Source organism: Scyliorhinus torazame, chromosome 5, assembly GCF_047496885.1.
Source record: "Scyliorhinus torazame isolate Kashiwa2021f chromosome 5, sScyTor2.1, whole genome shotgun sequence".
Lineage (NCBI taxonomy): Eukaryota > Metazoa > Chordata > Chondrichthyes > Carcharhiniformes > Scyliorhinidae > Scyliorhinus > Scyliorhinus torazame.
In genome coordinates, this window is record NC_092711.1 from 118,562,211 (window position 1) to 118,578,667 (window position 16,457).

Genomic DNA, 16,457 nt, shown 5'->3' on the forward strand with positions numbered 1-16,457 from the left:
AGCACTTTCTCCTTTGTGATGGCTACCATATTCAACTCTGCCCCTGACTCTCCGGAATTGTTGGGATATTACTCATGTCTTCTACTGTGAAGACTGACGCAAAGTACTTATTTAGTTCCTCAGCTATTTCCTTGCCTCCCATCACAAAATTACCAGCGTCATTTTGGAGCGGCCCAATGTCAACTTTTGCCTCCCGTTTGTTTTTAATGTATTTAAAGAAACTTTTACTATCATTCCTAATGTTACTGGCTAGCCTACCTTCATATTTGATCCTCTCTTTCCTTATTTCTCTCTTTGTTATCCTCTGTTTGTTTTTGTAGCCTTCCCAATCTTCTGACTTCCCACTACTCTTTGCCACATTATAGGCTTTCTCTTTTGCTTTGATGCATTCCCTAACTTCCTTTGTCAGCCATGGCTGCCTAATCCCCCGTCTGATAACCTTTCTTTTCTTTGGGATGAACCTCTGTACTGTGTCCTCAATTACTCGCAGAAACTGCTGCCATTGCTGTTCTACTGTCTTTCCCACGAGGCTCTGCTCCCAGTCGATTTTCGTCAGTTCCTCCCTCATGCCCCTGTATTTACCTTTATTTAACTGTAACTCCTTTACATCTGATTCTACCTTCTTTCTTTCAAATTGGAGATTGAATTCGACCATATTATGATCACTGCCTCCTAAGTGCTCCCTTACTTTACGATCTTTAATCAAGTCTGGCTCATTACATAACACTAAGTCCAGAATGGCATGTTCCCTCGTGGGCTCCGTCACAAGCTGTTCCAAAAAGCGCTCCTGTAAACATTCAATGAATTCCCTTTCCTTGGGTCCACTGGCAGCATTATTTACCCAGTCCACCTGCATATTGAAGTCCCCCATGATCACTGTGACCTTGCCTTTCTGACATGCACTTTCTATTTCGTGGTGCATTTTGTGCCCCCGGTCCTGACCACTGTTAGGAGGCCTGTACATAACTCCCATTATGGTTTTTTTGCCTTTGTAGTTCCTCAACTCTACCCACACAGACTCCACATCATCTGACCCTATATCGTTTAGTGCTATTGATTTAATTTCATTCCTAATTAACAAGGCAACCCCGCCCCCTCTGCCCACCTCTCTGTCTTTTCGATAGGTTGTGAATCCCTGGATGTTTAAATGCCAGTCCTGAACCCCCTGCAACCATGTCTCTGTGATGCCTACCACATCATACCTGCCAGTCACAATCTGGGCCACAAGCTCATCTACCTTGTTCCATACACTGCGCGCATTTAAATATAGCACCTTTAATTTTCTATTGACCGTCCCTTTTTGTTTTCTTAGTGTGGTGGACCTTGGTTTACTGAGCCTTTCCATACACTGTGTCATATTTTGTGGGATGGGGACTATCGTAACCTCTCCTGAGTTCTGTCTTTTTGTGCTTTTTTGTATTCCTAAGCAGCTACGCTTCCCACTGATTACTTCACCTCTTGGTTCCCTGACTTTCCCTCCCCCCCCCCAATCTTTAGTTTAAAGTCCTATTGACCACCCTATTTACTCTTTTCGCCAGAACACTGGTCATGATCAAGATGATGTGCCGAATGACTTCCATCTGTGCTGGATGATTCTAGAAAACACTGAACATTCAGTATGACGAGCAAGAGGGAAGAAGATGGAGGAATTACTGATTCTCGAATTGAACCCAGGAAGAGTTTGCATCTTCTGGGGAAGAGAAAGGAAGAACCCATTGGGGATAAAAACCTTTAAGTTCTGCATTATTCCACAGGAGAGCAGCATTTAATCATTTTGAGAAATGAAGAATAGCAGAATATCCATTGACAATAATTTGTTTGATTATTTTCGCAATTGGTAACCCAAGTTATTTTGCATTAACTGTTTCAATGGTGCGGCTATTACCCAACATTCCCTGCGTCTGTGAATGTACCCGATTCATTCCACGGAGCTCAGTGCGCAGACGCAATGCTGGGCTGTATCTGGAGCATGCGCAATGTCACTGCTCGGAGGTCTGCGAGTGCGGCAGCGGCTGTTTGGGGCGGTGAGAGTCGGTGAGGCGGAGGGAGGAACGGAGTCAGGGTGGGGAGGGAGTGAAGGCTTCATAAACACCCCCTGCTGGTCACAAGCCCAGAATAAGACGCTGCAAATCCCACGTTTGCAGGTGCGGAGCTTTTATCCGGTATTAGGCCCAGTTCCACGGCCGCCATCTTTGTTTAGTGGAGCGGCTAAGGGGCCATCTTGATGACGTAACAGAGGCGGTGCTTCAGGATCCCGGTGACCAGGAGAGAAAATCATTGTCTCGATGATTGACAGGCCCCTCCATAGGGGGGAGGTGTTACTTCCATGTGTAGCAATCCGAAGAACAGAAGAAGAATAACATCAGAATTAGCAGCAGGAGTAGGCCATTCGGCCTATTGACACTGCTCTGCCATTCAATAAACGCTGATCCGAATGTGCCATTAATTACATTGTCCTGTCTGCCCCCAAAACCTTTGACCCCCCAGTAGATAAAAAAAAAACACGAACTCAGCTTTGAGTATATTCAGTGACCCAGCGCCACTGCTCTCTGCGAAAGACAATTCCACAAACTCAGCTTTGACAAAGAATCATCCAGGCTCAAAACGTTAGCTCCCTTTTCTCTCCACAGATACTGTCAGACCTGCTGAGATTGTCCAGTATTTACTGTTTTTGTTTCAGTTTCCAGCATCCGCAGTAATTTGCTTTCATCCACAGACTGATGAGCCTCTGAGGGAAGACATTTCTCCTTATCTCAGTGTCAAATTGAAGAACTCTTATCTTTAAACTGTCCCCCTTAGTTCCTGAATCCCCATGTGGGAAAATATTCTTTCATCAAAACCCCTCAGAATCTTAGATGTTTCAATAAGATCACCTCTCATTCTTCTAAACTCCATCAGGTACAGACCAATCAGGTTCAATCTTGCTCCATAAAACAAACTCTCCTATCCCAGAAATCAGACTAGTGAAACTTCACTGAACTGCCTCCAAAGCAACTTCAAAAACAAGGTGGGAGTAAAGCCCTTTGGACTGCTTGTTTGCTGGCCCCCTCCAGGGTTGACGGCCTGGCCCAGTCTTACCAACTGATAACATCTGCCTTCAGCAAGGACACAACCCTCCTTATTCTAACCAGTGTGCTTGTTCCGGGGCAGGGGGATTGAGTGGGCAGTGTGTTTGCTGAGCCTCCTCCCGGCCTGAAGACTCCACAGGAGCAGGGAGGAGGTGGATTCCATTGGGTGGTCGTTCCAGGGTGGGAGGACAGACTGTGTTTTTGCTGAGTCCTACTTTGGCTGAAGACCTCGCGAACCAGTGCCACTTACCTCCTTGTGAACCTGCTTCTGGGCTTGGCGAAGCGCGTCATTTCTAGCTCCAGGCAGCGGGCAACCGAGGGGGTCATCTGATCAGACTGTTTTCCTCTTTTCCGCGGCTACATTCGCAGCTGGGTGTCCCTAGAAAGGGAGCTGCAGTGTCCATGGGCACCAGCAAAGCCTTCCATGCCCGGTGGGCAGCGCAGGGGTTGGGGTGCTTTATTGACCCCTTTAAATGCACTCTCATTAGATGTTTTTAAGTTTCTGCTCATCTTTGTTACGTTCGGGCAGTGCCCCTAACGGGAGCGGCCCTTTTTGCTTTGTCCCTAAGTTTGTTTCCTTTGTTCTATTTTGTTGGTGGACCTCAAAAGAGTGGCCAATCCACCTAGCCTGCACATCTTTGGGTTGTGGGTGTGAGACCCACGGAGACATGGGGAGAATGTGCAAACTCCACACTGCAGTGACCCGGGGCCGGGATCGAACCTTGGTCCTCAGCACCGTGAGGCAGCAGTGCTAACCACTGCCACCATGCCACTCTTTGTCATGATGGTTCCATTCCTATTTTATCACACACCTCCCAGTGACACCCATTGCAACACAGAAACTTCAAAATATCAATGCTATCTTGCCCTCCTATTATTGTCTGGTGATAACAGTAACAGAGTAACACACACCAGAATTGGAATATCAGATAGGTTGTTGTCTAATAATAATAGTGACAGAGTAACAGACATCAGAATTGGAATAACAGGCAGGTTATTGTCTAATCATGACAGAGTTACGGGGGTGGCTCAGTAGTTAGCACTGTTGACTCAAGCACCAGGTACCTGGGTTCGATTCCGACCTTGGGTCACTGTCTGTGTGGAGTTTGCACATTCTTCCCGTGGCTGCAAAGATTTCCTCCCACAGTCCAAAGATGTGCAGGTTAGGTGGATTGTCAATGCTAAATTGTCCCTGGGTGGGGTTACGACCAAGGTAGGGTGATCTTTCAGAGGGTCGGTGTAGATTCACTGGGCCGAATGACCTCCTTCAGCACTGTCGGGATTCTATGATTCTACACTGGATCCAATGATGTGTTCACTCACACACTGCAGCCTGACTTATTGGAGCAGACACTGTGTTTGTTACTCTCAAAGTGAGTGAGTCCTTTGCTGTTTGTCCTCTGGGCCCCATCTCCACTGTTATTGTCTGACTGTCCCACTGAGACTCTCACTGTTATTATTGGACAATCAGCGAGTCAGACTGAGTCTGTGGCCGTTCTCAGGTAGGAAGAGGAGGGGCGGGTCTGAAGGATCAAACGGGAGCAGCTGGTCCTCCAGCCAATCGGAGTGAATGAGGGGCGGAGTCTCCTGTGATTGAAGCATGCGCAGTGTGGGTAATGGCGAAGTGGAAGGGCGTCTTTTTCAGATCGGAAATTGGTTCAACAATATGGAGGGAGTGAGAGATCGCGGCGGTGGGCGGAAACGTTGTAGAAAGCTGTTGTAAGCTGGAAACCGCGGAAATATTGACGGGACCCAGTTTGTACCGAGCGGAGCTGCAGCTCCTCATGTTCGGCTCGGGGTAACGGCCGCCATCTTTGTTGGATGTGCGACAGGGCGCATGCGCGTTTGTCATCTTTGTCGGGGCGATATTTCAATGAGTGGGAGGAGCTTGTTCCCCATTGTTCAGAATGGAGACAACTTGTCCATTAAACTGGATGAGTCCTTGAGCCTCAGTGTCTTATTGATGGGGCAGAGTGGTGGCAGAGATGGAAAGAAAAGGAAGCCAATCCTGCTCTCCAGATTTCACTGCGTGGGTTTCCTCCGGGTGCTCCAGTTTCCTCCCACAGTCCAAAATGTGCAGGTTCGGTGGAGTGACCATACTAAATTGCCCTTCGTGTCAAAAGGGTTTGGGTGGGGTTACTGGGTTGAGGGGATAGATTGGAAGTATGGCTTGAAATGGGTGCTCTTTCCAAGGGCCGGTGCAGACTCGATGGGCCGAATGGCCTCCTTCTGCACTGTAAATACAAGATTCATTGGACATCCTGTCCCATGTGTCCAAAGCTCTGCGTCTCTGTTCAGCCACATGGATACCAGGGCAGAAACTCCCAACCCTGAGTAGACAACACCCTCAAATCAAGGGACTGCTGATGACAAGAGGGACTGTGTGCAGAGGGGGCGCATCAGCGGTCATCCTGGACCAGGGAACAGGAGGAGACAATGTTGTGAATTTCTGTCCTGGACTGACAGTGATTAATTTTGGAAACTCCTTTAAAGGGGGCTAGGCGGGGAGGATTTACACACAGCAAATACAAACCGGGAGAAATATTTATCTTTCCTGAATTGTATTTCTGGACTGACAGTGATGCCTTTGTAAACTTCTTTCACAGGGACTTAGAAAGGGATTCGCAGACCAGAAACTCACAACCAATCCTCACATCAAATTCTGACAGCAACATTCGAGTTATCAGGACCTGGAGGTTATCGACCTTTATGTGTAAGCATTGAATTCAGATCGTTATCACTCACTGTGTAACATCTCCCCTGTAGATCTTGTACCCAATCTTAAATCTGTGCCCCATAATCCTTTTACAATCTGCTAATGAACAGCTTTTCTTTATCTTTTGCTGGGTTCGCCGTTGTCATTTCCGGTGCCCGGGTCACTGCCGTGTGATCTGTCCAGTTTCATTCCTTTTTGTTTTTGTAGCAGTTGAATGGGCTTGGACCAGTCCATTTTAGGATCCAGTATGCAATTGATGTTTGCTCCAAGAATCAATTGTTGTGTATCCAGGTCTGGGATGGATACCAACAATTTTTTTTGCAAGTGACACATCGTGCCAGTTAGGGGCTTGCCATTCACCAGCACCCAACGACATAGTGACCACCACATATCTCCCATTAGTGTCCACAATGATCTTAGTGACCGAAAGAGGGACCTGTTTATCGATTAGAATTGCAGCACCTGACAGGAAGCACAGTGGTGCCCTGGGTAGCACTGCTGCATCACGGCGCCGAGGTCCCGGGTTCGATCCCGGCCCTGGGTCACTGCCTGTGTGGAGTTTGCACATTCTCCCCGTGTTTGTGTGAGTTTCACCCCCACAACCCAAAGATGTGCAGGGTAGGTGAATTGGCCACGCTAAATTGCCCCTTAATTTGAAAAAATGAATTGGGTATTCTAAATTTGTTTAAAAAAAGAATTGCAGCACCTCGAGCCCTTTGTCAAAGCCCGAGTGAAACACTTGGCTCACCCCTCCACAGCCTGGTCTGATCTCTAACCCGCAAGTGAGTCTCCTGCAAGAACACCACACCAGCAGTTAGATACTTTAGGTGAGCGAAAGCCCTCCACCTCTTCACTGGTCCACTCAATCCCTTTACGTTCGAGATGACCAGCTGAATCAGGGGTCTTCCCCCCCCCTCTCCCCCACCCCCCATCACACAATCAGCCATGAAGGACTATCCAGTAAATCTTCAAAATGTGCAGGCCAAGAGTCCCCCAAGATGGCCACCATATACGCACCCATACACTCAGAGTAAAACAAAAACAGTTCTTTAGTCATCAGGTAGCTCACCCGTCTCCCTCCCTACCCCCTATATATCCACATTGTGCTTCATAAAGAAAATCTCCCTTCACACCAAACAGAATTTATCAGAAAATATCAAAACTATATAGAGGATATCACAACACCCATCCCACCCCACAGGGAACATGGATCTTGTCCAACAGAGATAATTGGACCCCAGTCCATGCTTTACCATGTTCGCCTCCTCTGTTGTCTCGAAATGGAATTCTTTGGACTAATTTGTAACCCGCAGCTTTGCCGGGTAAACCATCCCGAATCAAACTCCTTTCTTACATGGAGCAGCCTGAACCTTATTAAAGGCCGCTCGCTTCCTCACCAGCTCGGCTCCCAAATCCTGGAAAATCCTCACTCGGATAACTGAGTGAATCCCTTCCCACACTCAGAACAGGTGAATGGTCTGTCGCCGGTGTGACTACGGTGATGAATCTCCAGCTCACATGGGGATCTGAATCCCTTCCCACAGGCCCCACATTTCCATGGTTTCAGGATGCTGCTGGTGTCCTGCTCCCTCTTCAAATTTGACAATCAGTTTATGTCTGTCCCCGCAGAGAGCATGTGTATGGTCTCTCCCCACTGTGAATGGTGTGATGTTTTTTCAGACTGTGTAACTGGTTAAAGCTCTTTCCACAGTCAGTTCACTGGAACACTCACTCGAGTCGAGTGTGTATCGTTTTTTTTTCAGTCACACTAATCTTGAAAATCTTTTCCTTCAGACAGAGCAGACAAACATTTCTTCTTCCACATTCACAGGCCAATGATATTCAGGTCCTGATGAATTAAGTGACTCTGTTAAATCTTTAAAAAAACAATTAAAAAAAATTTATAGTGCCCAATTTATTTTTTCCAATTAAGGGCCATTCCTCCGACTCTGCACATTTTTGGGTTGTGGGGGCGAAACTCACGCAGACATGGGGAGAATGTGCAAACTCCACACGGACAGTGACCCAGAGCCGGGATCGAACCGGGTACCTGCCCCGTGAGGTAGCTGTGCGAACCACTAGGTCACCGTGCTACCCAACTCTGTTAAATCTTGAAGTGAAGTTCGATTTGAGTTTCCATCTGTAAATCCTCCCCTTGTAATACCCTGTAAAAGGAGTTTATAAAAGTCATCATTAGGGGCAGGCACGGTGGCTCAGTGGTTAGCCGAGGTTAGATTGACACTTAATTGGGAAAAAAAATACATGAAGGTTCACGGCTCCACAAAGTGTATCCAACTCCTCCCACCCATCTCCTTAACAGGTTGGCACATTTATTTGTCTGACTAAAAGAATGGTTTCTGGTGGCACAGTAGTTAGCACTGCTGCCTCACAGCACCGAGGACCCGAGTTTGATCTAGGCCTCGGGTCACTGTCCTTGTGGAGTTCGCACATTCTCCCCATGTCTGCGTGGGTCTCACCCCCACAACCCGAAGATGTGCAGGGTAGGTGGATTGGCCACGCTAAATTGCACCATAATTGGAAAAACAATAATTGGTTACTCTAAATTTATTTCAAAACAGGATTGTCTCTTTCCTAATGTTCACAATTAAAGGGGTGGATTCCCCAGGAGATGACTGACATTTCAGGGCAATTAAATGAATAATGGACAGAGATTTGTTACATGGTACAAATTAGATATATTATTTACGGTTCTGTAATAAAGTAAATGTTTAATTATTTCTCGTGTTGTAATATCAGACTGTAGCTACGTTATAGATTTCCAGTCATCTCTTCCTTCAGAGGGTTGTTAGTCTTTGGATTTCTCTTCCACAGCGACCAGTTGTATCTGGGGGTCATTGAATATATTGAAGCACAAGTTTGACAGATATTCTATTGACAATGGAGTTAAGGGTTATGGGGAACAGGTAGGAAAATAGAGAGAAAGCTGAGATGAGAGATCTCTTCACTCAAGGATGTGGTGAAGCTTTGGAATTCTCTACCCCACAGGAATGTGGAGCCTCAGTCATCAGGTATGTTCAAGACAAATATTGACAGGTTTCTAGATACTGAAGATATCGAGGGATATGGGGATCGTGTAGGAAAATGGTGCTGAGGTAGATCGGCCAAGAATCGCATTGAATGGTTGAGCAGATTCGGTGGGCCAAATGGCCTACTCTTGCTCCCATTCTAATCTCTGTGTCCTGGTCAGGAAGCAGTGAGCTGAGCTTGGATCTGTCAGTCAACATGAATCAGCACCTTCAGGAGAATTGGGAGGGTGAATATTAGATACAGCAGAGTCAGAATGGAGGGAGAGTGTGTGGGATGGAGATTTACAGCTTTTGGAGAACGAGAGAGAAAATAATGTTCCATAGGAACGAGAATTGTCTGTTCTGAATTTCTATCCTGTGCTCACTGATGACTTTTGTAAATCATTTTTAAAGGTTATTGGAAGAGGAGGAATTATAGACAGAAATCTCAAACATCACATCTCGATGTGACAAACTCACTCGATTCCTTCTGACCTGAATATCATCGGGCTCTGAATATCATCGGCGAGAAGGAGAAATGTTCGTCCAATCTGTCGGCTTCAAAAGATTTTAAACGTGAGCGTGACTGGAAAAGCACCGAGACGCACACAACACACACCCGAATGAGAGTGTTCCAGTGAACTGATTGTGGAAAGAGCTTCAACCAGATACACAGCCTGAAACAACATCACACCATTCACAGTGAGGAGAGACAGTGCACATGTTCTGTGTGGAGACAAGGCTTCCACTGATTGTCCAATCTGGAGAGACACGAGGAGACCCAAAACATGGAGAAACCGTGGAAATGTGGGGACTGTGGAAAAGAATACAGATTCCCATCTGAGCTGGAGATTCATAAACGTAATCACACTGGGGAGAGGCCATTCATCTGCTCTTGAGTGTGAGAAGGGATTCACTCAGTTATCCACCCTACGGAAGCATGAGCAAATTCACACTGGGGAGACACCATTCACCTGCTCTCAGTGTGAGAAGGGCTTCACTTGGTTATCCAACCTGCAGAGACACCAGCGAGTTCACACTGGGGAGTGGCCATTCACCTGCCCTCAGTGTGGGAAGGGATTCACAGGGTTATCCAATCTGCAGTCACATCAGCGAGTTCACACAGGGGAGAGGCCGTTCACCTGCCCTCAATGTGGGAAGGGATTCACAGGGTTATTCAATCTGCAGACACATCAGCGAATTCACACCAGGGAGAGACCATTCACCTGCTCTCAGTGTGGGAAGGGGTTCAGTGATTCATCCGCTCTGCGGAAACATCAGCGAGTTCACACTGGGGAGAGACCATTCACCTGCTCTCAGTGTGGCAAGGGATTCATTTGGTTATCCAGCCTGCAGTCACACCAGCGAATTCACACTGGGGAGAGGCCATTCACCTGCTCTCAGTGTGGGAAGGGATTCATTGATGCATCCACCCTGCGGAAACATCAGCGAGTTCACACTGGGGAGAAGCCATTCACCTGCTCCCTCTGTGGGAAAGGATTCAGTCGGTTATCCAGACTGCAGACACACCAGTGAGTTCACCCTGGGGAGAGGCCATTCACCTGCTCTTAGTGTGAGAAGGGATTACATAGAAACATAGAAAGTAGGAGCAGGAAGAGACCATTTTGCCCTTCGCACCTGCTCTGCCAGTCATTATGATCATGGCTTATCATCTGACTCAATAGCCTAATCCCGCTTTCTCCTCCATATCCTTTGATCCCCTACACCCTAAATGCTATATCTAACTGCTTCTTGAAAACATAGAATGTATTGGCCTCAACTATTTCCTGTGGTAAGAAATTCCACAGGCTCACCACTCTCTGGTTGAAGAAATTACTCCTTATCTCTGTCTAAATGATCGACACCATATCCTCAGACAGCGACCTCTGGTTCTGTACATTCCCACCTTCGGGAAAGTCTTTCCCACATCTACCCTATCAAGTCCTATTAGAATTTTATAGGTTTCTATGAGATCCCCCCTCATTCTTCTGAACTCCAATGAATATAATAAACCTAACTGATTCAGCTCTCATATGTCAGTCCCACCATCCCAGGAATCGGCTTGGAAAACCTTTGCTGCACTCCCTCTCGAGCAAGAACATCCTTCCTCAGATACAGAAATCAAAACTGCACACAATATTCCAGGTATGGCCTCGCCACAGCCCTGTATAATGACAGCACGATATCCCCACTTCTGTACTCTAATCCGCTCGCAATGAAGGCTAGCATACCATTTGCCTCCTTTACCGTCTGCGGTAGCTGCCTGCTTACCTTCAGTTACTGGTGTACGAGGATACCCAGGTTTCGTTGCACATTCCCTTCTCCTAATTCATTTTTTGTTTTAATTTAGAGTACCCAATTCATTTTTTTCTGAATTAAGAGGCAGTTTAGCGTGGCCAATCCACCTACCCTGCACATCTTTGGGTTGTGGGGGCGAAGCCCACGCAAACATGGGGAGGATGTGCAAACTCCACACGGACAGTGACCCAGAGCCGGGATCGAACCTGGGACCTCAGCGCCATGATTAATTTCCTCTTGAACCAGCACTGCCACTCCACTGCTTTTCCTTTTTGTCTGTCCTTCCTAAATACTGAATATATTCAGTTCCCATCCTTGGTCAACCTGCAGCCATGTCTCCATAATCCCAATTATCTCACACCCGTTTATGTCTATTTGCACGTTTCACTCGGGTATGCCGTCTGCAGTCACACCAGGGAGTTCATACTGGGGAGAGGCCGTTCACCTGCCCTCAGTGTGCAAATGGATTTTGTAATTCATCCCACTTCCTGAGACACCAACGAGTTCACAACTGATTACAGGGATTGGATTCTGCTGTTATTGTTTCTGTTCTCAATTACACCCAGGGCAGGCAGCACAGCGACGCAGTGGTTAGCAATGTGACTACGGCACTGAGGACCCGGGTTCGAAACCCGGCCCTGGGTCTCTGTCATTCTTCCCATGTCTGCGTGGGTTTCACCCCCACAACTATTGGTGTCTCCTTCCAACCCTGATTAACCTCAACATTTGAAACTATGAAAAAGGAATTGTACAGAATCAGATAAAGGAACTGTATGAAACAGTTCAACTGTATTCCTGTCTAAGGTGGTGTCAGGAATTGGAGATTCAAGTAAATTAAACTATTGCCCAATTGACCAATGGTCATGTTAAAACAGGCCCAACTCTGACATGAGGTAATGGTCACTTTGGGGATAAAGGTCGATGTTCCGAAGGTCTTCCTTGCTGGCCAAGTACTGAAGACCCGAGGCCGAGTTCCAAGGAAATTACTGTCAAAGATGAACCCAGGGAGAGTTACGCTTCAACAGACTGATCACCGCCTTGAAGTTGCGAACGTTACTGTCTTCAAGTTGTTCAGTAAACTTTTTCTTTTAATAAACTTTTTTAATTGACTATCCAGAGAATTCTGCCTTTTCTTTAATTGGTTAAAATTCTTCTCCAAAGGCGGCACAGTGGTTAGCACTGCCTCACGGTGCTGAGGTCCTAGGTTCGATCCCGGCTCTGGGTCACTGTCCATGTGGAGTTTGCACATTCACCCCGTGTTTGCTTGGGTTTCACCCCCACAACCCAAAGTTGTGCAGCGTAGGTGGATTGGCCACGCTAAATTGCCCCTTGATTGGAAAAAATGAATTGGGTACTCTAAATTTAAAAAAACAATTCTTGTCCAAACCAAAGCAAATTTATTAAATGGGAAGTTGGGGATCGCTGAAATAAATTTAGGATCAGAAAGCATTAATCTTCAATTTAAAACTTTCACTTCTGTAGCGCCTTTCATTACCACAACATGTCCCAAAGAGCTTCTGAAGTGTGATCACTGATGTCGGAAATGCAGCAGCCAATTTCAACAAAGCAAGTTGCCACACACCGCAATGTGGCAATGAGCAGATGATCGGATTTTGGCAATGTTGATTGAGGGATAAATATTTGCCAGGACACCAGGGTTTATGGGCTGGTCTAGCTCAGTGGACTAAACAGCAGGTTTGTAATGCAGAACAAGGCCAGCAGCGTGGGTTCAATTCCCTTTCTGACTTACCCGAAAAGGTGCCGGACTCTGGCGACGAGGGGCTTTTCACAATAACATCATACTTGTGACAATAAAAGATTAGGGTAGGTTTAGCTCAGTGGGCTAGACAGCTGGTTTGTAATGTAGAACAAGGCCAGCAGCACAGGTTCAATTCCTGTACCGGCCATTTCTGTATCCATCTTGTCAGCTCAACTCTGATCCTGTGCGACTTCATCTTCTGTAACAGTCTGCCATGAGGGACCTACCTTGTCAAAGCCCTTACTGAGGTCCATGTAGACAACATCCACTGCCCTACCCTCATCAATCATCTTTGTCACTTCCTCGAAAACTCGATAAGTTCGTGAGACACGACCTCTGCTTCACAAAACCATGTTGCCTCTCACTAATATGTCCACTTATTTCCAAGTGGGAGTAAATTGTGTCTCAAAGAATCCCCTCCAATAATTTCCCTACCACTGATGTAAGGCTCACCGGCCTGTAATTACATGGATTATCTTTGCTACCCTCCTTAAACAAAGGAACAACATTGGCTATTCTCCAATCCTCTGGGACCTCCCCTGTAGCCAGCAATGATACAAAGATTTATCTCAAGGCCCCAGCAATTTCCTCCCTTGCCTCTCACAGTATTCTGGGATATATCTCATCAGGCCCTGGGGCTGTGTCGACCATCATACTTTTCAAGACCCCCAGTACCTCCTTTTTAATCTTAGCATGACGCAAACTATTTACACACCCTTCCCCAGACTAATCATCCACCAAGTTCTTCTCTTTGGTGAGCACTGATGCAAAGTACTCATTTAATACCTTGTCCATTTCCTCTGGCTCCACACATAGATTCCCTCCCCTGTCCTGGAGTGGGTCAACCTTCTCCCTGGCTAACCCCTTGCTCTTTATATATGGGCAGCACGGTAGCATAGTGGTTAGCACTATGGCTTCACAGCGCCAGGGTCCCAGGTTCGATTCTGGGCTTGGGACACTGTGGAGAGTCTGCAATTTCTCCCTGTGTCTGCGTGGGTTTCCTCCGGATGCTCCGGTTTCCTCCCACAAGTCCCTAAAGGCATGCTGTTATGTAATTTGGACATTCTGAATTCTCCCTCAGGCACCGGAATGTGGCAGCTAGGGGCTTTTCACAGTAACTTCATTGCAGTGTTGATATAAGCCTACTTGTGACAATGAAGATTATTAAAATTAAGAAGATTTGGGATTTTCCTTAATCCTGCTGGCCAATGACTTTTTATGACCCCTTTTAACCCTCCAGACTCCTTGCTTAAGTTTCTTTCTACTTTCTTTGTACTCCACACTTGCTTTGTGTGTTCCCAGCAGTCGAGTGAGGGATTATGCCGGCCTTTAGCAAATGTTGTCCTCTTGTTCAAGAAGGGGTGTAGAGACAACCCTGGTAACTATTGACCAGTGAGCCTCACTTCTGTTGTGGGTGAAGTCTTGGAAAGGCTTATAAGAGATAGGATGTATAATCATCTGGAAAGGAATAATCTGATTAGAGATAGTCAACACGATTTTGTGAAGGGTAGGTTGTGCCTCACAAACCTTATTGAGTTCTTTGAGAAGGTGATCAAACAGGTGGATGAGAGTAAAGCAGTTGATGTGTATATGGATTTTAGTAAAGCGTTTGATAAGGTTCCCCACAGTAGGCTACTGCAGAAAATACGGAGGCATGGGATTCAGGGTGATTTAGCAGTTTGGATCAGAAATTGGCTAGCTGGAAGACAAGGTTGATGGGAAATGTTCAGACTGGAGTCCAGTTACTAGTGGTGTACCACAAGGATCTGTTTTGGGGCCACTGCTGTTTGTCATTTTTATAAATGACCTGGAGATGGGTGTAGAAGGATGGGTGAGTAAATTTGCAGATGACACTAAAGTCAGTGGAGTTGTGGACAGTGCGGAAGGATGTTAGAAGTTACAGAGAGACATAGATAAGCTGCAGCGCTGGGCTGAGAGGTGGCAAATGGAGTTTAATGCAGAAAAGTGTGAGGTGATTCATTTTGGAAGGAATAACAGGAAGACAGAGTACTGGGCTAATGGTAAGATTCTTGGTAGTGTGGATGAGCAGAGAGATCTCGGTGTCCATGTACATAGATCCCTGAACGTTTCCACCCAGGTTGAGAGGGTTGTTAAGAAGGCGTACGATGTGTTAGCTTTTATTAGTAGAGGGATTGAGTTTCGGTGCCATGAGGTCATGTTGCAGCTGTACAAAACTCTGGTGCGGCCGCATTGGGAGTATTGCGTACAATTCTGGTTGCCGCATTATAGGAAGGATGTGGAAGCATTGGAAAGGGTGCAGAGGAGATTTACCAAAATGTTGCCTGGTATGGAGGGAAGATCTTATAAGGGAAGGCTGAGGGACTTGATGCTGTTTTCGTTAGAGAGAAGAAGGTTAAGAGGTGACTTAATTGAGGCATACAAGATGATCAGAGGATTAGTTAGGGTGGACAGTGAGAGCCTTTTTCCTCAGATGGTGATGTCCAGCACAAGGGGACATAGCTTTAAATTGAGGGGAGATAGATATCGGACAGATGTCAGAGATAAGATTCTTTACTCAGAGAGTAGTAAGGGCGTGGAATGCCCTGCCTGCAACAGTAGTGGACTCTCCAACACTAAGGGCATTCAAGTGGTCATTGGATCGACATATGGACGATAAGGGAATAGTGTAGATGGGCTTTAGAGTGGTTTCACAGGTCGGCGCAATATCGAGGGCCAAAGGGCCTGTACTGCGCTGTAATGTTCTATGAGGTTTGATTGTAATTGAATATTAGGCTGCTGATGGCCACAGCACCTCTTGGATACCCTGTTTTTATCGAGATGTGTTCTGAATCTACCCCATTTAGCACAGTGATAGTGTCACACGGGACAATGGAGGGTATCCTCAGTGTGAAGATGGGATTTTCTCTCATAAGATCACAAGAATATTGTTTTTTCTATTCTTCCTGCCAAACTGGACAAGTGAAATCCATCCCATGGCCCGAGGCCAGGACAAAGTTCCACTTTAATGGTTTAATTACAGGGCAACTGCTGTGAATCCCATAAAGGTTGGATGAGCAAAGGTCTGGAACCGTTAACTCTCCTGCCATTGAAAATTAACAGTTATACATCAGTTTGAGTGAAGAAAACTGTGAGCTTGTGTGAAGAAAACTGTGAGATTTCAAACCTTCAGCCTTGTGTCTTAAATTTGTTTAACCTTTAACTTGTAGTTTCTGGAAAGAAGCAGTCACTTTCTGTCACACTATGTAACCACCTTTGGTTTGTGAACTTAAAGAATTTAAGTTCTCCAATCAGTTTTCATAGTTCTTTCAACAGTTTAACTCATATTCAAATAAAACATATTTGTAAGCAATATGTCATGCTGTATTTTATAATATATTTTGCTCTCTCAACATTTACACACTGACACCTTTAGGCACTGATTTTATGCACACTTGTTATAAATTTTATGTGAGATAACTTTGTAATTTCTGTATTAGTTTAAGGCTGTGTGTCACTTTGTATCGTTTTCATTAACTGTGTTCCAAGCTTTTGCAGCCACTATGAAAACATAAACCAGCAGTTTCTTTTTCAAAACATATTGATAGGTGCCTGTCCCAGTGAGAACTAAC

General features: G+C 46.0%; 1 protein-coding gene across 1 annotated transcript; it reads left to right on the top strand.

Annotated features, from left to right (window-relative positions):
- Positions 1–9,491: 9,491 nt before the first annotated feature.
- Positions 9,492–12,218, top strand: LOC140419597 (uncharacterized; the record flags this gene model as incomplete). Its single annotated transcript, XM_072503519.1, has 1 exon — positions 9,492–12,218. A coding segment is annotated over one exon (855 nt), but the record flags the coding sequence as incomplete, so codon positions are not given.
- Positions 12,219–16,457: the final 4,239 nt, after the last annotated feature.